At 34.4% G+C, this 27,623-nt stretch overlaps 1 protein-coding gene and 1 long non-coding RNA gene across 4 annotated transcripts in view; one reads left to right on the top strand and one right to left on the bottom strand.

Moving 5' to 3' along the window:
* The window catches only part of Asb5 (ankyrin repeat and SOCS box containing 5), a 62,490-nt gene that overhangs the window by 27,730 nt on the left and 7,137 nt on the right, over positions 1-27,623 (bottom strand). Inside the window, exons 1-3 of one of the 3 annotated variants that reach the window (XM_003469121.5) lie at positions 19,916-20,025; positions 18,763-18,867; positions 8,987-9,269 (exon numbers count right to left, since the gene is read on the bottom strand). In XM_003469121.5, coding sequence (XP_003469169.1) covers positions 8,987-9,182 — 196 coding nt within the window. In that variant the 5' untranslated portion in view covers positions 9,183-9,269; positions 18,763-18,867; positions 19,916-20,025. Of the gene's footprint in view, positions 1-8,986; positions 9,270-18,762; positions 18,868-19,915; positions 20,026-27,623 lie in introns of those variants that run through there. The other 2 variants (XM_063234720.1, XM_063234721.1) reach the window with 2 other exon arrangements.
* The window catches only part of LOC134472676 (uncharacterized), a 30,410-nt gene continuing 3,993 nt past the window's right edge, over positions 1,207-27,623 (top strand). The window contains exon 1 of the long non-coding RNA XR_010042592.1: positions 1,207-1,450. This is a non-coding gene — a long non-coding RNA (uncharacterized LOC134472676). The remainder of the gene's footprint in view (positions 1,451-27,623) is intronic.

Genomic DNA, 27,623 nt, shown 5'->3' with positions numbered 1-27,623 from the left:
GAAGAAACTGAGGCTTACAGGTGTTAAGCAACTCTCCTAAAATCACATGGCTAAAAGTATTCATCTGAGTAACCCTCTAAGCTATATGCAATGTGATTTAAGTTTCCAGTTTCTCCTATTAATGCTTTTTATTCATTCTACAAATATTTGCAAGCTTTATTCAATATCTAAAGCGTTGTTTTCCTACACACCAAAGATAGTTATTTTATGGAACAGAAGATAGCATTTTGTCCAATACACTATAATTTCCTTCTCAAAAATGACAGCAGTTTTGAAAGATTTACTTATCCAATTAGAGTTCAGTCTCTATTCAAGTATTGGCAAGAATCACATATGCCTCATAAGTGTCAGGACAATTATAAGCTAATTTTTCTTTTATTCAATATTTTATCATTTAAAACACATAAAATGAAAACATTTATTATAATGCCATAGAACAAATCTGTGGTCATTTTTATGTACTTTTAAACATATTTTGTTTTTCCAATAATTTTTTATTTTTACTTATGTTTTATTTGAGACAGGGTCTCATTGAATTGTTAAAGTTTCCCAGGCTTGTCTTAAACCTGGGATCCTCCTATTGCAGCTTTAGTGCACAGGAATTATGGGTATGCACTAGGCTTTAAATGATAATAAAAATTTTTGTAACTAAAATTCATAGTTTTTGAAATATCTTTAATTCCAGTGGATCCTATGTGGAACTTAATTAGATTTCCCTCTCTTTCACATTCTTGGAATATCATATTCATCAGATAGACAAGTATTGTTTTAGGACTTATATTCATGTTACAAGAGGTTTTCTCCTCCCAGTCTTGTTTGGCTAGTTTCCTCCAGTAATGGTAAGTAACATAAACACCACTCCTACACTAGACTTTGTAAAATGAGCAATTTTACCATAACTATACAGTTGATGAAGAGAGGAGGAAAAGAGAGAGGGAAATCTTCATTCAGTTTCTTTCTTGTAGCTGTCGGAGAATTGCTATGAAAATGTATTCTGTCTCAGACTCAATAGTATCTGTAACTCTGTGGATTTCAACTCAAAAGGAGATGGCAAGTTCTCCTTTTCTAAATTTGTCATCCTGGGTCACCAACACAAGAGCTTCTAAATTTAGGAATATATTTGTTTCGTCATTTCATTCTAAAATTAGTTTTTGCTTTGACTTGATGGACAATAGACATAATCATTTCTCCGGTGAATATGGTAGTCTTTGGAAAACACAAGTGCCCCATAAGTTCCCTCAGTGGTTCATTGGAGATGCCTTTGGTTGCTACTAAGTACTCGATTCACAGTCTTTATGGTTTCTTGGCTGTTAATTCACTGCTGTCACAGTGTTTGAACTTCCTTTAGAAGGAGGGCATTTCCGCCCACAACTTTGTCAGCCTAGCTTGATTTGCTTCAGTAACAAAGAACTTGGCAGAGTTATGAGGACAAACAGCAGATTATCAATGGGTAAGGCTTCACTTTAATTTTATCATTGTAAGTTTTCATTTATCTGAGCCAGGGCTTCTACTTAAGAATGCAATTGGCATTTCAGGGTCAAATTTCAGTTTGTTTGTACTCTGCCCGTAGTGCAAGATGATAAGCCTTCTGGAAAGAGTATGTGTATTTCTGAAAGTTTCTATTTTACTCAGTAGGTAATGGTGACATGGAAATTTTAGTTGCCCTGGTGGAGAAAGACTGCCCTCGTGTCATTTCACATAGTTAGGCACATTCCTGGCGGGCCCCACATGTTGACTGTTGCTCTAATCCCTAGGAAAGAATGTAGAAAGGATGTTCAATCCTGACTCATATCATAGATGGTTTGGTTCTGTAGTGATGGACATATTTGGGACAATATCTGAAACAACTGGGGACGGTCCTGCTTTAAGCATTATTTTATGCCTTTCCTTGATGAAACTTTGTCTTAAAGCTCAACTGAAGCAGATAAGAAAGTAGTTTCTTTACTTAGAGAAATGAAAGGTGCTGATGAGAACTTTGTCCCCTCTCACTATCCAAGACATTCAGTCCCTAACACTCTTCCATCAAATTCTTAAATTTATTTAAAAGAGAGATTTTCAAAATCCTGCTCCATAGAAATTAATAGGGCTTTCAGGGCTGAAAAAAATAGTATTCTAGTATGTTTTTCCTTAGCCTGCATTTCACAAAGTAAACTTGTTTACTCATTCCCTGGAAAGTTCTTTCAGCACTAACAATGTATCAATTTATGCAGCCCTTTTACCTCTCCCTCTCTGACTTGGTATTATTTAAGTAATCTCATTCTAAAAAAGTCTACATCTGTTCTGCAGCTTTGCTGAGAAAACTGCAAAGAATGAATGATTGTTCTCTATGCAGCTGCTAAAGAAGAAATGCCAACAGTTTTGAATAGGCAGCAAGCAAACCAGTGTCCTTCCTCCCTCTCTTGCTCCATTTCTTCTCTTTTTCTTTCCTTCCTTCTCTTTCTTTTCCTTTCTTCCTTCCACCACCCCCGCCGGCTTTGGAAGAGGAGATGATTTAAATACTGCACTTGTTTTCAATGACAGTTTTTCTTTCCCTGAAATGTGGTTCATGTGATCTGCGGAGCCTCTCGGGGCTGGCACATCCCTGAGCTGATGTCCAGGAGGTGTTCCATCTTCTCTGACATACAACTCATGAAATGCACATAATGATACATTAAATTGTTACGCCAAGGATTTTATAAAATACTCCAGATGGTAATTATTTCCACCATGAGTTAATGATTTTTATAAGCCGAACTCAGTAAAAGACATTAGAACACTCTTAGTAGAACATCTACTTTCGGGAATATGATTTGAGAAAATGTCTTTATTTTCCCTACTGACTCTGACCACACTCAGTTGTGTATCTTATCTTTAACATTTATGCTTCAACTTTTACTCAGATGAACCAGGCTTTAGTTAGTTCCACATTCTACCTTTTTTTCTTTATATTCATTTTGGTTTCTTTTCCACTTCTATGTAACCAAATATGCTCTGCCTCTATACTTCTACTGCAAGTTCTACCTTTTCTATGAAGTGCTTATTATGCTCAGTTAACCTCAACCTCTTCCCTCTTGACTTCTACGAAAGCAGCAATTACAAAACTTGCTGTTTTTCATTAACATCTTATGATCATCTACTTGCTGATGTTGGGTTCTTGTACATATGCAAAGTTTGGCTTCCCTCACCGATGTCTTATCATCATTTTAATCAAAAAATGAATCATAAACTATATGCATTAAATATATATATAAACATACATATTTTACATCTAGAAATTATATATTATACCCAACTATTAGTATATATATATATCATATAACACTATGCTAGGAATATAATAGTATTTATACTCTGAGTTAAATACAGAACTGTATAGGTATGTCAATGAATAAAAAAAGTCATCTTAATAATTTATTGTCTTCTAAAAGAGATAATATGAGAAATTATATTATTATGACAGTGTTAATTCCTTTACTGTTCTTATTATATAAAAACTTGGAGGTTTTATATTCTAGTCAAGGTCATCTATCATAATACACAAAATTTACATTAAATAGGTACCAAAATATTTATTATTTTGTGGCTAGGGTTATAGCTCAGTGACACAATGCCTGCTTAACAAGTGCAGGGTCCTGAGTTCAATTCTCAGGACCCACCAAAAAAAAAAAAAAAAAAGAAGAAAGAAAGAATATTTATCATATTTTCCAAAAATTTAGTAGATAAATAATGAACATACTTATACGTTTCCAGAAAATCAATTATTTTAATAATAAAACACTACACCTTATGTAAAGCTTTAGGCAAGATATATACAACTTAGAAATAACAGATGGAAAATTGGAAATTAATTAGTAAGGAATAGACACAAGCAATTAGGAAGTGTTTTGAGTATTATGATTAAGAATACATGCACAATTGTGGGAAAAGGCATGTATATTATGAGGACAACTTTTATTTAAATTATATAACCTAGGAAGAACTAATTTCAGCTCTATACTCTTCATACTTTCATAGTACCTTCCTTAAATCTTGTAAAATAGAATTTTCCTTTTTAAAAAACAAACAAACATTAGTTATCTGTCTGGCTTTCACTAAACTACACACCATTTAAAGAAAGAAACTGGTTTTTTAGTACATTTTATCTTTAAAGGCAACACACTACCTTTGATTGAAAATACATATATGAACATTATGTATTGTAAATAATATGACAAAGCAGTCAAATGAGAGAAACAAAAATATGTGATATTTCTAGAAAAAATGACCGCTCTGAAACGACCACTAACTGAAATACTTAAAATATTTATGCATTCCTCAAATATAGAAGAATAAAGGTAATAACACATTAAAATTTGACAAAGTTATTTCTAAACATGGAACTTGTTTCCCAAGTTTCATTTTTAATTCACAAGATACAATAATCTTTTCCCAAAAAAGTGCTCTGGCAGTTCTAAAAATAATAGAGCTTGAACAAACTCAAGCTTCTTTTAAAAAGAAATTTTGGTGGCAATTTTGAGTATAACATGATTATTTTGTGCTACTTAACAGAAGAGTTCTGTTGATTTTAGCTATTCTTCTATAGACTTGTTACACCTAAGTATGGAAAGTAAGTTTAAAATGTGTTCAGTATATTTTAATACATTTGTATAATGAATGTTAAAGAGGCTGTGGAGGCTTCTATTGCCTCCTGAAATTTTGAGAAATGGTCCCAATACAACTTATGCAGAATCAACAGAGAAGTACTAAAAATCACATACAATGGTGTACTAAAGATTGCTGTTACCATTGCTGGATTATGTTGTAAAGTTAAATTCTTTCCAAGTTTGTTTTAAATTGAGGATAGGCTTTACTGATGGAGGAAAGTAAGAGATTGTATTAAATTCTACGTGTTTTTCCTAGCCTGGTCACACTATTCTCCAAAATGATAAATTCTTCTGTATTTTGACTTACATTGGCATATTTTATTTCCAGGGGTCAAGGGTAGATATGACAAACACAAAAGTAATAATTGTGTGTTTGTTTGCAATCCTTAAATTGAACTTACAAAAACACAATCAAAAGCATTTCCTCAGATGATTGTCTGTTTCACACAAAATTTCAACCATGAAAGAAATATCTCAAAAAATTGAATGCCATGAGATCACTTCTCAGGCAGTCTCAGAAGAACTCATTATCTTGAGAAGTTTTCACAATCCTGTATTTTATCCATGGCATTTTAGGGTCTTGAACCTGATATATCAGTTAAACTATAACAAAATCAGAGGCATTACAACTCAAAGAGCTCAGAATAACTATAAAGACGAATACCATGATGCAATTGTATTAATTTAAAATAAGTACTAAACAAGGTCAGATGGACTGAAACACCCTGGAGGGCAATCCAGTACATTTTTTTTTAAATTGAGGAGCCAAAGTCTACTTGGCTATTTATAAAAGAAAGGGAAGAAAAAAGGGAAATTAAATAAATCAAAAGTAAGTCTAGAAATCAGATTCTAGCTGTATGCTTTTCTGATTTTCCTTACTATTTCACAGTAGAGACAGGTGGCCCACACGATTCAGCAAGCAGTAAGGGTTCATCTCTCAGAAGTGGCCTTGGCTAGGAATGGGCCTGTGTAGTTAATCAGATTCATTCATTGATCTTTTCCGTGTGTGTGTGTGTGTGTGTGTGTGTGTGTGTGTGTGTGTTGTTCCTTCTTTTCACAAAATCACCACCAAATCAGTCTAGGTCCCCATCTTATAACAAGACCTGAAGTTGACCCTTTCATTTTTCAGATTCATTTGGCATTTAGTATATCTGAAAGTGGTCATTATATGTGGACATCTCAGTTTCTCAATTAGAATATAAATTGCTCAAGGATGACAGTCATACAGTTTGGTTTTTTAATATCCTGTATATCCATTACCTTATGATGCATAGAACTGACTCTAAATATTTGAAGGTAAAACTGCTGAACTTCTCTAGAGTTCAGTATAGATGTTGGAAAGCAGTGTCCGTTACAGAAGACAGAAGTTGTCCCTCAATGTGTCCTTTGTCCTTTAGGTTTTAGTAGTTCATGGCTTCTTCTAAGGCTTTGGAATGATTTTTCAGAATTAATATTCACATTTAATATGTGAATGCATTCAAATGTGTTCTCACTGTTTGAAATGTTTAGTATCACAGTTGAAAATACATTTCAATTCTTGTTAGTTTAATCTTAAAGTATAGTGCTGACTTTAAAAATAGGTTTGAACTCAAACATAGAAACTGCAATCAGGATATTTAATGCTACAGGAGACAGTTACATAGAAAAGCATAGTAAATAAACAGTTCTTTCAGTATGATGGTAGGGTGGATACATCTTGAGAGATGGAAAGACTGATTTGTAAAATTCATTGGCATCACAGAGGTATCATGGAGGAAGTATTTAAGCTATTTTAATTACCACTTAGCTTCTTGATATTCTGTTGTATAATACTTTGGTCTAAACTTGACTGGCAAGTGCTTTTAAAAACGAGCTTATGTTTAGCTCATACAATGCATTACTATCAAGAAAAACCAAGTGTTTGTTAAACTTCATATCAAAGCACTGCTGCTCCTAGGGAGGGCATCCAGAATGTTGTCAACAGGGTCTTCTGGGATTGTGAAAGACGGGAAAACACACACATCATCTCTTATTTCATAGAATTTGGCAACTCCATGTCCAAAAAATTGGGACACAATCTAGCTAAGCCTTGAAAGTAGGAATGAAAACCTAATTTAAAGTGGGATGAAGGTGATAATCTTTCCAAGGAAGGAGGAAACTGGTGGGTTATACAAAGATAGTTAAGCCCAATTAATCAGTCTATAGATAAATAAAGAAATAAAATAACTCAATTATAGTGAAGGGAAAAAGAAAATGTATGAGGCAAAAAATGATAACTTCTTGAGTAAGGAAGAATTATTTTTTAATAGTAAGAGATTAAGAATTTTTGTAAGATATTTTATTATTGTAAAATTGGGTTCTAATTATGGTTACATTGAAAAAATATATAGTTGTATATTCATTCTCAAGTATAGAGATTAATGATGATATCAGGACAGAGAATTTTAGTCCTAATATCAGGAAAAAACTAAATTGTTAAAACTTTGTTCCCATTTTACAGTTCCACAAAGTACATTTGCTATAAGTGAGTATTGATTTCCTTCTTTTCTTCCATCTTGGGACAAAATCCTACAGTTCTATCATATCCTAAAATAGAAAGCTAAGTGTACACATGATCATGGCAGCTGTTCCATATATTTCCATGAATTTCCTGCATACGTACAATGAGATTATGCTAAAGAGGAAATGACTGTCTTTGTGAGTTTTATTTATTTGTTGTTAGTTTGTTTTGGCATGGTGCTGGGTTTGGAGCCCAAAGTCTCTTACACACTACAAAGCCTCCAGTGAGGTGCCATACCCGTACCCGTGACTCTCTTCTTATTTGTAAATATTTACAAAAAGGAGCTTCTGTAGCATCCTCTAAAATCCTTGTCAACACCAAAAATGCTTCCTCTGTTTTACCTAAAGCAGTTTTCATAATCTACAGACAAGATCTAACTCTGAAGTAATGAGCTATAGTATGTTATGAGAATAAATTTTACTGCCTTATGGTCTTATTACCTGCTTTCCAATCTGATTTTCTACATTCATTGAATGATTTTTTAAAAAAAAATTTAGTTGGATCACAGAGTAGTAAAGATATTATATTTAAATACAATAACTCCCTGTTTTGAAGTAAGGGTGGTGGCAAAGGATTAGATATTGCCCATTTGCTCCAGTTTTCATATTTATATTTATATTCATTGGCAGAATCTCATGTTGGCATTTAAACTGTCCTTGCTTTGAGTGAATACAGGAATTCCTCACTTTTCACAAAAGCAATCTTCCTCATGAAAAAGTATTTTATCTACTTCACATGTGATAAAAAGATTTTCTTCTTGATTTTCATTTTATCAATAGAGTAACCTAGTTTTTAACATTAATGTCACAAATTGAAAAATATGCGAAAATAGATATTAAGAAGGTAAGCTTTCTACTGAGTACTCTTTTTAAAAAATCACCACTTTCCGATTGTGCGAGACTGCATTTTGATTCTGAAATGTAAATTGCTTTAGAGGCATTTGGGTCACAAACTGTTCACACACACTTTGATTCATCTCCAACAAAAAAGGAGTTCAAAGACCACAGAAATTAAGATGACCCTTTGAACCCCACCATCTGAATCATTTTTACTACATAGAGTATTGGTCCAATAAAATGTAAATGGCATTACACACTTTGAAGCCCATGATTAATATTACTGGTTTTCATTTTACTTCATACTTCAGTTTCTTCTAGAGATGCAGATGCACTTGACGGTACATATATAAATGTTTTTGGATTTTTTTTGGTACCTGGAATTGAACTCAGGACCTTGTACTTGTCAGGCAAGCACTTGTGCCATTGAGTTATAACCCTAGCCCCAATTTGTGTTCTTTTCCCTTTATAATTGATTTTTCACAAACTGAGTAAACATTAACAATCTCATTAAGGAAACACATGCCATAAATCTTCATTTCTGGGCTTTTAGAATCAGATTACAAAATTATGTGTAATAAAATCTTTGTCTTCTATTTTAATGAAAATACTTTATGTATAGTTAAATATTTGATTTACAATAATATAATGCTAGTACATGTTAAAGGACAATTGAAATACAATCGCTTACTTGTAAAACTAACCTCTAAAACCATGATTTGGCAAATAAAATCCTTATAACTTAAATGTTTATTAATAAAAATACAGTATATCTTCATTAATCTAATTTGCAATGATACATTGATTTTTAAGCCAAATTTTTACAAGGAAAAGCAATTTTCTGTTTTATGAAGCAATGAAGTGAATTACAAGTATTTTCCTTTATAGAAGTCTACAAAATATTCACTTTGAAAAAAATATGTGATGTTTTTATTGTTCCACAGATCAAGTGACAAGCTGAATTCAGATAGAGTATTTCAGGAACATACCTTGTCCTTGGGATATTCCATAAAATTCAGCTGCTATCCTTGCTGCTTCCTTGCGGTTGCCTTTCACAATGTAGAAATGACTGAGGATGGCAAGACTGATTTTCACAAAAAGCTTAAAACAAAAAAGTGAAAGTATCGTGAAGTAGACATTGGATAATTGCTGAGCAAACGGTCGACTTTCTTCTAACACCGACATCGCTGCAGAAGAGCCTGCGGCAGTCTTTAGTTAGATCAGTCTCAACTGTGCCTGGCTCTGGTCCGGGATGCTCCTGAACAGCTGGTCCTGAGGACACAAAATATCAGCTGGTAATGATGCCCATGGCTCAAAATATTTATACTGTCCATAAAAGTTCTTTGCTATCTCCTATTGGTCTGACAATATTCCATGGAAGCAACTGCGTCACGTTTTGAAAGACTCCTGATTTTCCATTCTAGATATAAAATAACACTCTACCTCTCTGTTCTGCAGGTCAGGATCCAGATATTGAAATACAAATATGCTTATTATTTCCCTTTAAGTATGCAATTATGAAGAACAATTTGAAGATTTTATGCATGGGGCTGTCATGGGTCATGTAAATACCATTCACAACATTGAAGGAAAAATTTAGTTCTTCAATTCAAGGCTTTCCAATGGTACTATTTGTAGACCACAAACTATATCAGCAAATAGTCTGTGACTTAAAGACTACTCCTCAGATTAGTGAACTTTGTTGTTTTCATTGTTGTTAGACACAAACTTATTTTTCTTACAAGTGGTTACACTGGATCATAGATTAATAATGCCATACTGTACATTCACCCAGTGAATGCTTCTTAAGTAGCTGTTCTGTAGCAAACATTTTTCTACACGGTGAAATGATGAATGTAATAGTCCCTTGCCACTAGATTCTTACAGTATAGAAAGTAAAAAATAAGCTATTGGATAACTATCATACAGATAATACAGAATACTAGCTGAAGAGGCATCAACTGGACCCAGTACGGCAAGTCATATGTGCTCTGGTACTCAGGGAAAACTGTCTTCAAAACAGTGAAGGTAAATTACATGCATATTCCTCTGTCATTGCACTGAAACTGTCAGGTGTGTCCGTGAATACGTGACGCGGAGGCTCCTGCGAGTCTCCCCTCTGGCAGGGTGGTGCTGACCACAAGAGGAGAGCTTTGACCACGGACAGCTGGCCCATCACAATGCTCTGAATCACTGCATGACTTCCACTCCGAGGCTCCGGAATCAGAAATAAACCCGCCTTAGTCACAGCTGAGTGCCGGTCTAAGGTTTCACTCCTTTTTAAAACTTTACCAGTAAGTGCTATTATAAATAATGATCTCCACATTACGGATCAGGACAGGCATTCTTTTGAGTTAAGGAACACTTCTATTTCACTAGGGATGTTGTCATTTGTTCATTAACTTTAGATCCTTCAGTTTTATAGTAAAAAATATAATGCACAATATTTAGAATTTTATATCAATGTGTCAAATTTTATAAGTTTTTGATTCCTCTTTCTATTTTTCTTTATTTGTGGCTTTATACCCTTGGCAAATTTTACCATCTGTGAGTCTTTCAACTGCTCAAGTATAATAAAGGCCAAATGAAATATCACATAGTAAATGAACTGTCACAGACAAATCAGTTGGTATATTTTTTAAGATTATAGATGATTTCAAATGACATCTTGAAAAATTCTTAATTTTTAAAAGAAACATGAGAAGTGTTCTGAATACTATTTTCGTGTCATTAACATTTTTCTTTAAAAATAGCATTTTAATAGTATATTTTATTAGTAATATAAGAAATTATTCTTTAATTCCTTTTTATTTATTTTTTAAAATTTTTGTTCCAGGAATCAAACCGAGGACCTTGTTTTTGCCAGGCAAGTGTTATACTGTTGAACTATATCCCAGGCCCCAGTATAAGTAATTATTGACATAAACACTCTTAAAATTCACCAAAGTGAAAGGATATGGCAGATGGTTTATTTTGATTAATGTAATACACTCAACAGTTTTAATCTACCAAATCAAAATGTAGAAATTGATCTCAACATATATTGAAAGAATGGATGATGTAAGAGTTGTTAAAAATAAGAAATCGCTTATTGTGTGTCACTGTATACTATATCTGTATATTGTATATATACATTTGCCATTTTATTTCATTTTAGGGTGGTACTGTCCTTTACTTTTAAAGATGAGAAAAGTTGGGTTCAGAATGCTTTAGTGGTATATAAAAGTTAATTATGAGAAACAGCACAATTTGAACACAGTTCTGACTTAAAAATAATAGATTTTTAAGTTACTTTTAATCCTTCCTTCTTTCCTTCTGAGACAGTCTAAGTTATTCAGGCTTCCTTGTACTTGTGATCCTCGTATCTCAGCCTCCCAAATAGTACATTCTTTTATTTTTAAATATTTATATTTCAGTTTACCAAGTGCAATCCATGCCTGTAGAGACTGAAACACTGACGCAGATTAACACAAAGAAAATGCATCACCTTAACTGTATTTAATTAGGTACCTAAATTAGTGGGGTAGGCTGTATGCATGCTACCATGATTAAATGGAATGTAACCTTGCAAGTGCTCCACACATGGGAATAAGGGGAAAGGGGACTGTTTCATGATGAAACTAACAGTTTTATGCCATTCAGAGTTAAGCACTGGTGAGTGGCTGCAGTGAAGCAAGAGAGAGGAAACAGAATAAAGGAGTCAAAAGTCAGCACATTAAAAGCACCATGTTTAAAGTGAGGTCAAATGACTAAGAATTTAAGGATCAGAAAAAAGTAGAGGATGTGAATTCTGGACAGAGAGAGTTCACTGGTGATGTTTAACCCATTATTAAATAAGATAACAGAATGGGAGCCAGGACATCAGCATCAAGAGGACGAACCTTTATTGCAATGTCCAAAGAACGGCTCTGTGGTTTCCTCCTCTTGTTGCCTTTCTGCTGTCTTTAACTATCACACAGGGATGGCAGAAATTGCTATGATGGCATCTTCTGGGATCTCTCTCTGTCTCCTTTCATGTCTCTTGTTATCCTTCTCTTTTAGTATCCCATGGTATTATATTACATAAGTTGGCATTTTGGGGGGCGCATGTGAGGGACTTAAATTTCATGATACTTAGAGTTCGAATACGATCATGCCTTTCACATGTGACCAGATTAGCCTTTCAATTCTCATAACAGAAAGAACTTCATTACTGGAAATTCTAAGTCTGTACTTTTTGACTTATTTAAAGTAGTGACCCTAAATTTCAATTTATGTGATTGGAATGTCCAAAAAATTACATGTTATTAATGCTTTCTTGTTGCTAAATCTTAACAAAAGTGAAATATGGTGGCTCGACTCAAATGACCACTTATCTTTAAATACGTATGATGTTATTCTCTCATAGAAATATAAAGGTGCTAATTGTCTCTTAAAATCTTGACATAATCCCCTCCAAAAAAAACCCCACAAGGACACTTTTCTAACAATAGGACAAACATCTTCCTAGGACTACAATTGGGTTACTGAGAGTTGTTAATACTCAGTGAAAGCAAATTGAGAAAAATCATTTTCTCATAAATGTGAAGATCAGTATTAACTAATCAAATAAAAAGGAAAATTATTCAAATTATTATTGCACTTAAGTCACCATATATAACCCTCTTGTTTTGTTTTGTTTTTGTGACAGCTCTTGAGAAAAAATAAAGGTAAATGAAACCCTTCGATATTTAAAATATGCTAATGAGTTAGACATTTATTCATGGGAATTTTAAATAAAAACAAATGCTTATTCTTCAAGTTGAAGTTCTTAAAGGAAATTAAGTTACTGAATTTAGCCTTCTCTCTATTTGGTAGGTTCTAATTTACTTTTACTTATCCAAAAGCTACACACTCATGGAAAAAGACACTTCATAAAGGTAAAACAAAGCACATTGTCATAATTCCTGATGTGCTCACACATAATGATATCATGTTTCTGTCATAAACAACATGGTCTCTCATGAACAACAACACTTATAAGTTCTTATGGCTCACAGGTTCATTAAATATCCTTAATTTTTGAGGAAGTATTTATTCTTATAGGGATGTCAACCATCATAATTACACTTTATGTTGTTGCTGGGGATAATTTGGATGAGAGCTATTCTGTTTGATTGTACCAGATGGGAATAAATGCCTGTTTGGCCTCTACTCATATTTCCAGTATAATGGAACAATTTCTTCTAGCATTAGGATAAGCCATACAAAAGTATTTAAAAAACTGTCATTAACTTAGACTACATTCACCTTCTTTGGAGAAATCATTGGTTTTCTCTGTGTATCACTTTCAGTGTTTTACTTTGGTTGGTTTTATTCTGTTCTGTTTGATTTTATTAGGCCTGATGGTATGGACAGTTATTTTAAAGATAACAAGAGGCACTATGGTAGCCATTGTTGATTTCCTATTATCTTACTTTGGAATCCTATATTGTTTTCACTGTTTTGTTTTGATTGGTTTCCTTCTGTTTTATTTGGTTTGATTTTAATGTGTCTGATGGTATGCACAGCTATTTTGAAGATAACAAGAGATATTGTGGCAGCCATTGTTGATTTCCTATAATTTTCTTTTGAAGTCCTCTATCGCTTTTACTGTTTTGTTTTGATTGGCTTTATTGTTTAATTTTGTTTGGTTTTATTCTCTTATAATGCAGAATAGTCTCTATTTCAAAAATTCAGTTATATCAAACATCACTGTTGTCATCTGTCATGACTAGAGATTTCCCAGGGGTAAATGGTGTAGTCTCTTTATGTGTGGTCCAGGAAAACTGGTAACAAGCTAGCGGCTTTGTATTTTTGATGGCTTAAAAACCTAGTTCTATTTTTAATTATAAATTTGTGAAATACCTGATCTGTGCCTGACACTTTTCTAGACATTTTATTTATTACAATGAAGTTGTTGATTTTATTTTGTTGTATTGGCTTGGTTTTTAGTTTTTCAAACCCCACATTTCTTTAAAGGTTCATACCTGGCCCAACTTTATTCGTTTATCTCCCTCCCATGGTGAAAGATACTTGCCTAAACTAGGCCAGTGCAAAACATCTTTGGGATTTCTGATGGAATTTATGAAAGGTACTCTTCATAGGGAGGCAGAGATACTTTCCTGAGCTTGAAGATTCTAGGAGCTATTGATAACAGCAAATAGCTTATCTAGAAGTTAGACCAGGACAAAGGAAAGGGCCTTCAAAATTTGGAAAGGCAGCATCATGGAACTGTCATTTGAACACCTGGATTTAGTTGTATCTGAAGCAGCTGGATTTGATGGTAATATGAATTTGACATTAAGATAAATTAATAAATTATTTATCTTGATATCAATAGTAAAATCAATTTGAGTGCAGGATTTTTCTCACTAGTACAGAAAAAAACCTGATAGATTTGTATTTTCTAGTGTCCTTAATAACGAATTAGGAAATACTATATCATTATCTCTCCTGGTTAGCAGAAAACAGACCACAGAAGGTAAGCAATTTGCATAAGATTATAGTTCTTAAAGTGGAAATACTGTTATCCTACCCAGGTGTTTCTGACTGTAACTCTTCTCAGGTTACTGTTCAAATGTTAATGCTGAAATAGTCGCATGGCACAGAGTAACCACTGTCTTTCCACTTTACCACTCCCCATGACTCCTTCCCGGAATCTGTTTGAGCCATAGATAGCTTACAACTAGCCTTTAGCCAAACAGTGTATTTCAGTGGCCAAAAGCCAGGGGTCTCCACTCATGATTTTTAAGAAATGGTTTCAGCCGTTTCATTTTAACTAACTACATATACAAAGAGAAACTTTTTCCATGCCATGCATTCCAGATATAAAGCATAAGACCATGTTAGAAGTGAAAGATATCAAGCACGCCTATCATGGCTGCTTAATATTTCTTAACACTTTTAGAAATTAATAGTTATCATTGCTACCATGAAAAAAAAATGTATCATTTACCCAGAAACATGGCCAATTAGCTAGTAAATTTGGGGTCTGTGAATGATCCTATCCAGATCCAAATATTATAGTTTCTTTAACAACATGGGTACCACATTGTGTGTTTTTCTTTTGAATTTATTTTTTTTTAATTGCAATTACAAATTTTTGAGAAAAAATATTTTAACATATTCTGATTACACTTACAAATCAAATACTCTTTATGATGTCATTGCATATTCACCTTTTCCCAATGATTTCTACAGTTTACTATGTACTGTTCTTTAGAGCCCACTTCCTACCTCCTCCCGTTGCTTAGAAAATTAGCAAAAAAGTATCAAGGCATGTCTATGGAGGCTGTGAGGGCTGCTTTCCAGTGGGCCACCCAACCTGGCTGGTCCTTGGCCCAGAGAAAAAAGTTATTATTCATGCATTAATTTGGTAATAGTCATAGTGTATCCTCTCACTATCTTCACATCTGCAGGCAGAAATATAAATCCCGATGTGTCTCCTATTTGGGGCACTCAGAATCTGGATCACTTGCTTCTCCTTTATCTCACTACATCTAGGTGAGATGGAGACAAAGCCCATTCTTCCACCAATTTGTAGAACAGAAAATGAGTTGGCTTTGCCTTTATAATGTTAGGCTTAATAAGATAAAATAGTATGTAAAAAGGATATTAATACAGGGCTTCAAATCGAGATAATAGAAAGTCAAAGTGGGTTACTATATTATATCCTGCTATTTTTTTCCTTTTAATTAAACGGATAAAAATAAAAAAGTAAATAATGGAGTGGAGATTGAGAAAAAAGAGGGCATAACAGCAAAACAGCGCAGATCAAAACATAACCATTTAAGCAGAATAGTGTTTCACCACCAGATAATTCCGACCTAAAAGTAGTTACCATATTGACTCTTTCCTTGAAGTCCTTGAGTACAACTTCATATACTGTAGCATTAAGTATATCAAAACAATGTAAAACCATTTAAGAGAATGACAGCATTACAGAGTATTTAGAATTGACTAACGGAAAATGAACAATGGTTTCTGTATAATCTCCTTGTCTTTAAAAGGTTTTTGCTTATACTATCGCCCATTCTTATTGACTTTTATCTACTTTTGAAGACCTACAATGTCTCCAATGTTTTGGTTTTGTCGGTTTTGTTCTTTACTATTTTGTTCAATTGTATTATAACTAATGATATAGGCAATTCTATTAGAGATAGCGGGAGGCATTATGGTAACCATTGTTGATCACCTTGTATTATGGTTTTATATTATCTATTATGTCCACCCTTTTGACTTGACCGATTCTGTCCTGTTATGTCTCATTTGGTTTTACTCTCTTCCAAAAAAGCAATAAGAACCGTGGGAGCAATGAAACCCAAAATGTGTAATAGTCATTGTACAAAAGAGAGGAAAAGAAAGTGCTCTAAACTATATAACTGCATGTATATTTAAGTGTATAAGAAAATGATATCACAGAGTTTTATTGGATCATTGAACAGAACTGTTTGCAGTATCATTGTTGGAATGTCCACTCTACAAGCTTTAATTTTGTGACTTGAACAATTATTTTTAAGATGGCAATATGTAATCCATTAACTAGTGATTTCCTACTGTTCATTTTTTTCTTCTGTAAATCTGTATAACTTGTACCCTTTCACTTTTTTTTTCTTTTCTCTTTAAATAAAAAAGAAAGGATATTAAATATCTGATTTTCCTCTAATATTAGGTATCTTACTCAGGGTACTAAGAAATCAGTTCAAGTCTTACCTCTACCAATGTTAACTAATTTTAAATGAATTGATAAGCTCCCTGTGCTTCAATTTCTTCATCTACAAAAATGCTCATAATAAAAATATCCACCTTACATGTTGTGTGGTTTAAATGTAATAATCTACATAAAGTTCTTCACTGCCACAAGGTCAGAGCTCATCAAATATTTGCTGTATTGTAATGACTTCTACTGCTTCCTATTCGAGTTTTTTAGATTAGAATCCTTCATGTACTCATTTGTGTAATAAATGGTATTGCACTCACTGCCCATTGTTGATATGTATCCTTATATAAAGGATCTCCATCAGACTTCCCACTGGCATCAGAAAATGTGGTCATTTCTGTAACTAGAATTCATAACTAGTGTCACATATAAAACAAACGACACTCTGCCTGAGGATATGAAGGAGTGCTATAACTTTCTAGGAAACTTGGCATCAGAAATGTTTTTAAAATATTTTGTACTTTAACCAAGTCCCAGGACAAAGATATTCAACAGTTTTAGCTACTTTAAGAAGATGGAAAATTTGTGAGTTTTAGAAATTAAGATTATCTCAGAGACAGACATCCACAGCTCCCACTTTAAGAAACAAAGGTTCTGAAACTGGTGTTGTGGAAAACACTTGTAATTCCCACACTTTGGAAGCCTGAGGCAGAAGATAGCAAGTTTAAACCAATTTGGTGCAACATAGCAACTTAGGGGAGACCTTGACTCAAAATAAAAAACAGTGAACAGTGAAGATGTAGCTCATACAAAGGTCTGAGTTCAACCCCTAGTACCAAAGGAAAGAAAGATAGAAACAAGGGAGGAAAGAAGAAAGGAAGAAAAGAAAGGAAAAGAGATGGAAAAAGAGGAGAGAGGGAGAGAGGGAGAGAGAGAGAGAGAGAGAGAGAGAGAGAGAGAGAGAGAGAGAGAGAGAGAGAGAGAAACAGAGAGGGAGAGAGAGAGAGAGAAAGGAAGAAAGAAAGAAAATAAAATAAGAGAAAGGGCAAGAGCAAGTGAAAGAAAGACTATAATAAACAAATTTAGAAACTGAGGTCCTGGGATTACAAAATCTTACATGAAAAATGTGATAATGTCAATGACAATAAAAATGATGACAAAGTACATTGTGTTATATATGAGTGTGACCCTAATTCAGCTCATGAATTAACCAAAGTAGCAGAGCAGGGAATTGAAGACAGTGGAATCTATATGTCTACCCTAAAGCCAAGGCATTCAGTCTGATGAGCATCTAGCAAATGACGTTGTGTTGGGAGCCACTGAAACTGGAAATTGAACACATGTGCAGGGCTGTGGCATGGCCGGGACATGGCCCAGCTGACCCAAGAACAAAGGGATTGCTTCAAAGGGTAAGCATAAGGTCTCAGCCGAGACACTTGGCCCCAACTCCAATTAACTAAATAAAGACTAGCTACAAGCATTTCACTCCTGTAGTGAAATGCAACATGGAGATCTTCTCCTACAATACTTCAAAATTAACATAAGATAGTTCTCCTAAATTAAATATAATCTGTTACTCGGCAAAGTCATTGAACCACTCACAAGGTCAGTTCAGTTTCCTGTGTTGTTTGAAAATAATAATAATAATAATAAACATGGGCTGCCCAGAGACATTCTATGTCTTAGTTCTCAGAGTCTTAAACTCTACAGAAGGGTTTTGATCCTCCTGGAGCCCTAAAATCATAACACTTATCTCATTTATTTACACCTTCACCATACACTTGTTTGGGAGATTGTGGATCTAGGCCAGGTCCCCAATAATGGTGCATACCACAGGCTATGCAAGCGATGTCTGCAGAAGATGCTGTAGCAAATTCTTCAGAAAAACACATACAGAAGCCATGTGGAACTCCCAGATGCTCCTGTTAAGAGCTGTGTGAGCTTCTGCAAGGTTCTTAATCCCTCTAATTTAATTACCACCCCTTCGAAATGTACGGGTAGTAATAATCACCCTTTTTGCTTTGCAGGTCAATGTATGACTCCTTCATATATACACTCACTCACACACACACACACACACACACACACGTGTGTGTGAGCACTTACTGTGTATCAAGCACTGTTGGACCCTGGGGACATGATAGTGATCAGGATGGTTGAGGTCTGTGCTTTCATGATATTAAACTTGATATCAGCTGACTCAGCTCAAGTCTGGAAAAAGTAAAATATTCTGATTTATTTAGCCACAGATTTTCTCTGAATTTTTCAATTTGTTACACTTTTTAAAAACAATGAAAAGCAACAAAAATTCAAGCAAAGGTCTTTTTATAAAGACCAATCTCAGCATTAATTTACCATTTATATTTTCTCTTTGTCTTTCTCAGTATTTGAACAAAACTTTCAAGCTCAATTTTTCCTCTAGTTTCATTTTCTCTTCACTTTTATATAGAAACTGTCTCCTGGCTCCGTTTGGTAAAACTCTACGCAGTATTTTTGGGAGAGCTCCCTCACCTGGCCTTAGTCTGTAATATCACTAAAGGTTTTCATGAGCTTTAAAATATTTTGCAAAGACAAAGACAAATATGCATGATAGTGAGGTCCATAAAATGAAATGCATGCATTCTTGTAAGTGCCTACAGCAGATTGACTTCAAAGAGTACAGAGGATACTACTGGCAAGATAAGGACACCCTTAATCCCATCATATATTTTTTTTATGGATTTTGCAACTCAAGTACAGAGAAAATGAATGATCACTCTGCATAAAGGAGCAAACATTAATGAGGAATTGATCGGGGTTCATAAGTGTTTAAATTATTTCCTTTATCTTTCATTTGTGTGAGTCTCTTCAGTTTAACAAACTTGCACTCAAACAAGCACATATTATTTGCTCATCTTTGTTGTATAATAAAAGCATCTGTAGCACATTTAATGGGCCTAGTTGTGTATTCTAAGGTTATTTGAGAGCATGCTGTGGATGGATATTCACTGTGTACCTATGACCACTTCCTGAGAGGCAGCACTAGCTCTGGATCCAGAGATTTTGGTGCAAGTCTTAACTCTCCTATCTCTTGTTCTGTGATCTAGAAACTTAATTAGCATTTGTGCACCTCTGTTTCTTCACTTCTGAAACGTGAATACTGATCATAAATATCACATGTGTTTCAGAATAAGTTAATGTTTAAAACTAGTGTCTAGCAATACTAAATGTGTTATAAGAATTTGTTAAATGAATTAAATTTAAAATAAGAAAAACTTACCAGCAAGGGCTAAGATGGAAAATAAAGTTTGGTGGGTAGCTTGGGCAAGAAACTCCAATAGCACAGATATGCCTTAAATTTAAATATTAATGTCCTCTCATTTCCTATAAAAGTTAAAATTCAAAGGATCAATTCTGAGAATACTCCTAACAGATAACCATAAAAACTGAAACCAGAAACAACTGAAATCTCCATCACAAGGAAATGATTAAAGGTATTTTTAATAGTATAGTACAGTTTAACAATAAAAAGAATGCTACTGATCTCTTTAAGACATGGATGAGTTTTAAGAACATGTACAGCAAAATAGTGCATACTATATATTTTATATGAATATCTTGGGATAGTAAAAATCTAAATGACTCATGGATGGGCATGAAGTGAGGCAGGAGGTTTCACTGAAATGGAGAATGAGGTGACTTTCTAGGAAGGTGAGAACATTTGCTACCTTCACAGTAACATAGTTGTATTGTTTACTGGAGAAACAGATGAAACACAAGATCTACAAATATGTAAGACTTTACAAGATCGGTTTACTATCGCCACTGACAGCGTAGATGTGGAAGTGTGCAGAGGGTGTCTGCACACTGGAGACCAAAGGATTCAGGCAAAGGTCTGGAGTTCACTGCAGTGTCCCATGCAAGTCCATATTGGGAAGTAAGAGCTTTGTGATGGAAGGCTGAAGAGTCTGCGCTGGAAGCCAGGAGATGAAGTCCAATGTGAAGGCAAAGAACTACAATGAGAAATATATCTACCCTGGCTTCTGATAATGGCAAGTTAGTTAATTCAGAACAAATTTCCCATTGGAGAAAAGAAAAATTGCTAGATGAAGTATAAAACCACTTTCTAGTAGCATCATCAAACTATGAAGGAAGAAAGAAATCATTAGAACCAGAATCTAAGACTAGAGTAAATCTAGAGAAGAGAATATGGAGTTTGGAACCTCATTTGCCTTAGGAATATTTGCCTATAAGAATAGATGATAAGAGATAGAAATAATTCTTCAGTTTCTTTGCAAAGGAGGAAATAAAAGTCAAAGTACAGGGCTGGGGATTTAGCTCAGTGGCATAAGCGCCTGCCTTGTAAGCAGGCAGTCATGATTTCAATCCCTGGTACCGATAAAAAGGAAAAAGAAAAAAAAAAAAAAGTCAAAGTACAAGGCCTACCAAGATTGGGGACCCTGGCAAAATAAAATGCTACACATTATATCTGATATTCATTAGAGTAAATAGCTCCCAATAAGTTAGCTCTTCAATAACTGCAATTCATGTGGCCAAGAAAGCTGCAATCCCTGAAACTGGGTTAAGATGACTCAAGATTACTGGTACATATAAGCATATGACAGAAAGAAACAAACAATGCTCTCTGGAGGAAAATACATTCTAGGTCTCAAATTGTCTCTGTACCTATTTTTCAAATATGTTTAGCTTTGATTTCAAAAATAAACATACGAAAAGGACATCACAATATGAATGAGAGACAGAACAAACAACAGAAACAAACCTGCAAGTCTTCCAGATTGTGATATGTTCAGAAAAAGATTATGCATTAGGAATTTTACAAAGTTTAGCTGGTGTGTTAAAAAACATTCAATTGTCAGCCTAAAAATCATCCAGAAAGATGAACAGATGACATATATTAGTTCCAGGTGCTACAACTGTCCCATGATTATATTGTGCTATGGCCTGTATGCTTGAGCTTCTAAGAGTTAAGTAGAAATTTAATTTGATAATAGGATAGGGAGGTGAAGTTTTTAAGAGATGATTAGATTATGATGGCTCCAACCTCAGCAGTAGATTTAAAGCCTTAATAAAAGGATTTTTAGTAGTGAGTTCTCTCTTGGCTTTTCAGTTCTTGTGTTATATGAGGAACAGAGATCCTCTTGAGAAGGCAGCAGCCATGACACCTTCTTGGAAGCAGAGATTGGGCTCTTACCAAACTCCAAACTTCCAGTGGCTTGACCTTGGATTTTCTAGCATCCAGGACTTAAGAAATACATTTCTGGGCAGTCTGAATTACGAGTCTGTATTATTCCTTTATAGCAGCAAAAGAAGACCAAGACAAGTTTGGAAAACACTATCATAAACAGAAAAAAATGTTAACAGCGGTGAAGCACCACACACACCCCCAGGAGAGTGTCAATGGTCTGATGTAGCCATTCTATCAGAAGTGAGCAGGGACACACCCCAGGACACTTACTAGAAGATAGACAACTCAGCTTCAGCCAAGAGTTACATGCCTGAGGAAGTGGAAATCTCTTTATCAAAAATATAGAATCTCTTGCCTGTCTCAGTGTATGATGGAGGTTATGCTTCTATGTTCAGTACGTGATAAATCTAAGTAGTAGTATTTATAGAATAAGTCAGCAGCCTGTCCTGGTCTCATTTCTTTCTCTTCTATGGACTCTTACCATGGGAAGCTACATGAATCACCCAGATGGTTCAAGTTGTAGTTGTGATTTGATGCCAGTTTGTGGACTCATAAAGGAGCAAATTTAATTTTCCAGCAGGTTTACAAGTGTCAGACAAAACAGAGCCAGAGCTCCAGTATCAAAAAAATATAACAAAGTTCATCAAGGGGATTATCGACTAGAACTATGAGAATGAAATTAAATTCCACCCACCAAGTAAAACAACAATATTCATTGTCAATTCTGCATTGTTGGCACTGAGGCTGAACAGCTGCAGCAGCTGAGTGGACATCATCTGGTTTCAGCTTACCCAAGCCATCAATGCACCATGCCTAGGTACCCTATTGGTTATGGATACAAACCACAACTCTACATGTATGACTTTCACAACCATTATCTTGGGGAAAGAAATTCCCTGTAGTCCCAAAACTACTTTATAATTTCATTTATATGACATTTGTTTAAAAATAGAAGGGAACAGTTATGTTTAGGGATATATACTTATGTTTATTTTTCATGTTAGTGTTTACTTTTCATGTTAGTAGGTAACTTTATGGGATATAAGCTATGATTGAAAAGAAAAAAAATGCCCAACTTCTCAAATCTTCTTAATTACTTTATAATAATTTGTTAAGATACATAAACATTTCTTATGCAGACTTTGAATGTTATTGAGTTTACTTTTTTTAAAAAAGGAAAACATTTCTCGGTACATCAATGTATAAAGCATTCAGAGTTCAAAATCAGATCCATTTGCTCTTCTGAGTTACTCAAGTGAAAAACACTTAAGCTAGATTAAAATACAAACATATTTTTCCTTATTTCTTATTCTGTACTGCCTTAGAGGGACCCTAAGCCATTTTTACCTTATACCACAAAGGCTGTGGGCATTGTCTTTTCTTAGGGAATTGATTAGGTTTAAGAATCCTGTATCTTACAGAAAACAGAAACTAGTCTTATTCAGATGGATTCTCGGAAACAAAATAGAGTTAAAATCCTGGCAATACTCCCCATACTAATTTCTTATTTGAGTAACTTTAATATTGCTATGGTTTAGATCTAAAATGGATATTTTTGAAAGAGATTGGATAATTGTGATGCTAGTAGATTAATCTATTGAGGAACACATAGCTGAACATGCTATGAGCAGATGGGGTCTGTGGAAGGGATGAATCACTAGAAGTATGACCAAGCTCCTCATTTCTCTTTCTGCTTCTTGGCTGCCATGTGGCAAAAGGATCTTCTCTGCTATCTCTTTCACCATGCCATTTATGCCTGGAAGCTAGCCAACTATGGACTGACTCCACTGAAACTGTGAGCTAAAATAAACTTCTCTTTTAATTCTTTAAATTGTGGTGGATTGGAGGTGTTCTAGTGATGGGAAAGAAATACTAGTATGTGAAGGTACCAGAAGTAATACTTTATTGCTGAGTCTTTGTTGTTCCTTATTAAATAGTTTGAAAAGATATAAAATTACCAACACCCCTGGCACCACACCCATCCAATACTGAAAAAAAAAAAAGAGGCCAATTTCCTGCTATTGGAAGTTATCGCAGGAAAAATTATACAACCAACCTCAGATTAGTATTGAACTACTGCAGAAACTCAGTATCTGAGTGTAGGGGGAGGGATTTTTATTCAACAGATTGGCAAAAGATGCTAATTGAAAAAGAACTTTCAGAAAGTTTAATTTTCTTGCTATGAATTTCCACAGATGGAAAGGAAAACCTACCCACAATTACTATCTCTTACCCAGAGAATGACATTTGTAGCAGAAGTTTTATGGCAAAGATTCTAATGCAATGGAGACATTTCCGGTTACCAGATCTTGGTTAGGGTGCTTTTTGTTTCATCCAAGAAAACACCATGATTTTCATTTCCTTCTTGAGCCTCATAGCTCTGACACTTACTGCTCTGTTCACAAGATCCATACATATTCAGGGCCTTATCCAAGCAGTGCTGTAGTCTTGTACTACTGAGGTAGGCAGTCACAGTGTGTGTGTGTGTGTGTGTGTGTGTGTGTGTGTGTGTGTGTGTATGCACGCGTGTGTGCATAAATGCTTAGGTTTAAGAAAGTTGTATCTTAGAAAAAATAGACTCCAGATTTCTCACATTCGTTCTAACTGGAAAATGATTCTCAATAAGTTCCTTAATGAAAGTTGCTTTGTGAAGCTTTAAATCTGTTTGCCAGGAGATTTTGGGAGGCCTCTTATGGTTTGAGTCTGGATGTCCCACCAAAGCCTCATGTAGTCATGGGAGCAGGCTTCCAGAATTTGTGATTAATTCATACTCCAATGCTGGGATTATGCATATTTGTGCTATACCCAACCTAGCAATGCAGGTGGCCTACATACAACAATAAAGGACAGAAAATCTTTTCTCTGTACTCGTTCCCTTTTGCAATTGTTGATTTTTTCTGTTTTCTGCTGCCATAAATTGTTGCTTTTCTACCATGTGCCACTCTACCTTGGAGCCAGATGGGTCTGGCCTAAAACCTCCATAAATTGTGAGCTAAATAAACCTTTCCTTCCTGGATTTTGGGCATTTGGTATTTTGTCTCAGCAATGAGAGAAAAGTAACCAAGACAAGGCCTGTCTGAATTTCTCCAGATACTGTCATTCTACCAGTTTGAATTCTAAATTTAAGAATGTACCCTCAATATAGCTGAAGCAATTTTGACCAGCAACTTCATTTTAGCCTCTGTAATGACTGTTACTTTGAAGTTTGTCTATTTATTCTTGGATTCTTCAAGTATTTTAATTTAATGCTATGGGTAAGCCATACAAATTAAAGGACACTGTTCCAGAATACAGCTTGCACTTAACTGTAGAGTTGGGGGCATCTTCATTTTAAACTTAGAACATTAGTAGTGTTCCATAGCAATAAAGCAATCATAAAATAAAAATTTTAATTTTTATTAGCATGTTTGCAGCACATGACTGTTACTCACTGAATGAAATTAAATGGTTAGCACAATGTTTGCACAAAGTAGGCTTTTAAGTATACAACAGCTAACTTAGAAATGATGTTTAATAAGCTTAATCCACTCAAGAGATCAAATCCTTGCCACAGAGCTTCTGTCATAGGAGAAATGGGAGAGAACAGCTTAGGGAATCACTCTCTTTTTGTTCTTTAGGTATTTGTTCTATGTTATTTAGTATTTCAACTATATTTAATCTTTGCTTTACAGCTTGGGAGACAGGGGCTTGAACTTGAATATTGAGTTTTTCCAGCAGTAGATCAATCAGAAAAAGGATAGCAGACATGACAGGTCAGATGATAGTCATAGTGCAGCTCTGGTTGCTGGTCTGCTTTTAGGCAGGGATCAGAGTAGAAGGGAGGGGCTAACTGTGGCAATATATTTGTGACAGTCTCTTCTGTCACTGTGCAGTGCTGGAGTAATAGTCTCCCAAAAACTGGAGACTGTGACTTCTATCCTGATGGGATCCTAATCCTGTCGGTTCCTGGAAACATAATTTTCTTCCTGCGTATGTTTTTTTTCCATATCCCCATTTTCCTCTTCTCACTCAGGGTTTAGGTCTGTCATTTTTTTGTCATTGTTTTACTTTTGGTAACAGAAAACTGTAAACACTATGTTTATATGTATAGGCAAACTCAACGTTTCACACTGAACTCTAAAATCTAAAACTTTATTTCTGTCTCAGACAATCTCTTCGTATTTTGATAGCATTAACTTTTAATCATTAGTTATCTCAATGCTCTTTTCCATCCAAATGCAATGATTACATAAAATTACTAGAGACAGTGTATAGCCATGATATTGATTATTGATACAGTTTTACTTTCAAAAATTTTTGATAAAATTGCTTGACTTTAAGCAATGATAAAAATAGGACTTTAAGCAATGATAAAAACTTTAAGACTGATGATAAAAATAGGTACTATTTCTGAGTCTCTACTCCACATTATGATATGCAGTTTATATACCTAGATACAACTAAATGTGTAATTACATATTATATATAGTAAATTTTATTGGTGAGCAAAAAGACATACTAAGGATGCTCTATGTTATGTGTAGTTGGAATAGTTCAATATAAGGGAACTATTTTAACTTGAAAACTTTTTAACTTTTAGATGACATTCATTGAGTGATTATAGAGTAACTTAAATATTACAATGAGATATTCAAAGCATATTTTAAAAATGATAAATTTTAGAATTGGGAGAGCTAAAAATTCATTTTATTGGTATGTTTTCTAGATTTGTAAATTTTTTTGATTTACAACAGATTTTGAAATCTGACTCATTTATAAAATCTAATCAGGGATGTTTTGCTTTAAAATGGAAATAAGTTATTTAATGTCTTCCCACCTCCGCATCTTCTCTCTGGTCCTATTTTTTAGGATTCTGTATCTGATGGATGACTTCCCCATCTTCCTCCAACCCACGGAGTCAGTTTCACAGCTATGTGTTCAATTCTGACTGCATCAAGGAATATTTTAACAGCATCAGTACCCTTATGCCTTAGAAATCAGTTAAGCAAAGATCCTTAATTGGGCTCTTGGAGCCCAGCCAGTGACAGCTTTGCTTTTTGAGCTCCCACAGTTTGTTTTTTTTTTGCCATACCATTCTCTTAGCATCCCTGTTATCCCCATTTAGGTAGGATGAGAATCTTTCCTGGTCTCCACTTCAAAATTCAGCCAAATTATTCAGTATAGTACCCTGGAGTCTTGCATGACTAGCTACTGATGTTTGATCAGTAGGAGCCTGTATGTACATACTTTAATTATCATGCATCTTCCTAATGCCTGAATATTACTTCTATTATGTTTCTCAATCCTGGATTATTCTCTTATGAATCAGAGTCAAATATATTCTCAGATCTTCATTATCAACATACTGTATTTTTTTAAAAAAAAACTCCCTCCCAAATCCTTTAATAACTTAAAATTTGTTAAAAACAGAAGAAATAATTCTTGCTTCCATAATATGGACTCTAAGCTTCACAGAAGAATTATAAGTTTCCTTTAAGGTGTTAAAAGAGAGATTTTTGTGGCAAATGTCACCTGTGCAAGTATCACGCAGTCCCTCTCTGTATCTACATTTAGAACAAAAAGCTAAATGGATAAAATGAAGAAATTTAGTTTGTCAGCTGACTAAATTCTTTATCTATACTTGAAAATAATGAAGAGATATGTTGCTTTCTTCTAGGGACTGTCATTTGTTTTGGAATCACTTTGAATCTCTTCTAGGAAAACTTTTACAAAATTTACTATGTACTAACTATGATAACTTCAGTAAACCATGTTTGATACAAAGGAACAACATAGATGT

The sequence above is a fragment of the Cavia porcellus genome, unplaced genomic scaffold (genome assembly GCF_034190915.1).
Source record: "Cavia porcellus strain 051 isolate PalLab524CR breed Dunkin Hartley unplaced genomic scaffold, mCavPor4.1 scaffold_24, whole genome shotgun sequence".
NCBI classification, from domain to species: domain Eukaryota; kingdom Metazoa; phylum Chordata; class Mammalia; order Rodentia; family Caviidae; genus Cavia; species Cavia porcellus.
Note: the sequence above shows the minus strand (reverse complement) of the source record. Positions and strands in the feature narration are given on the sequence as shown.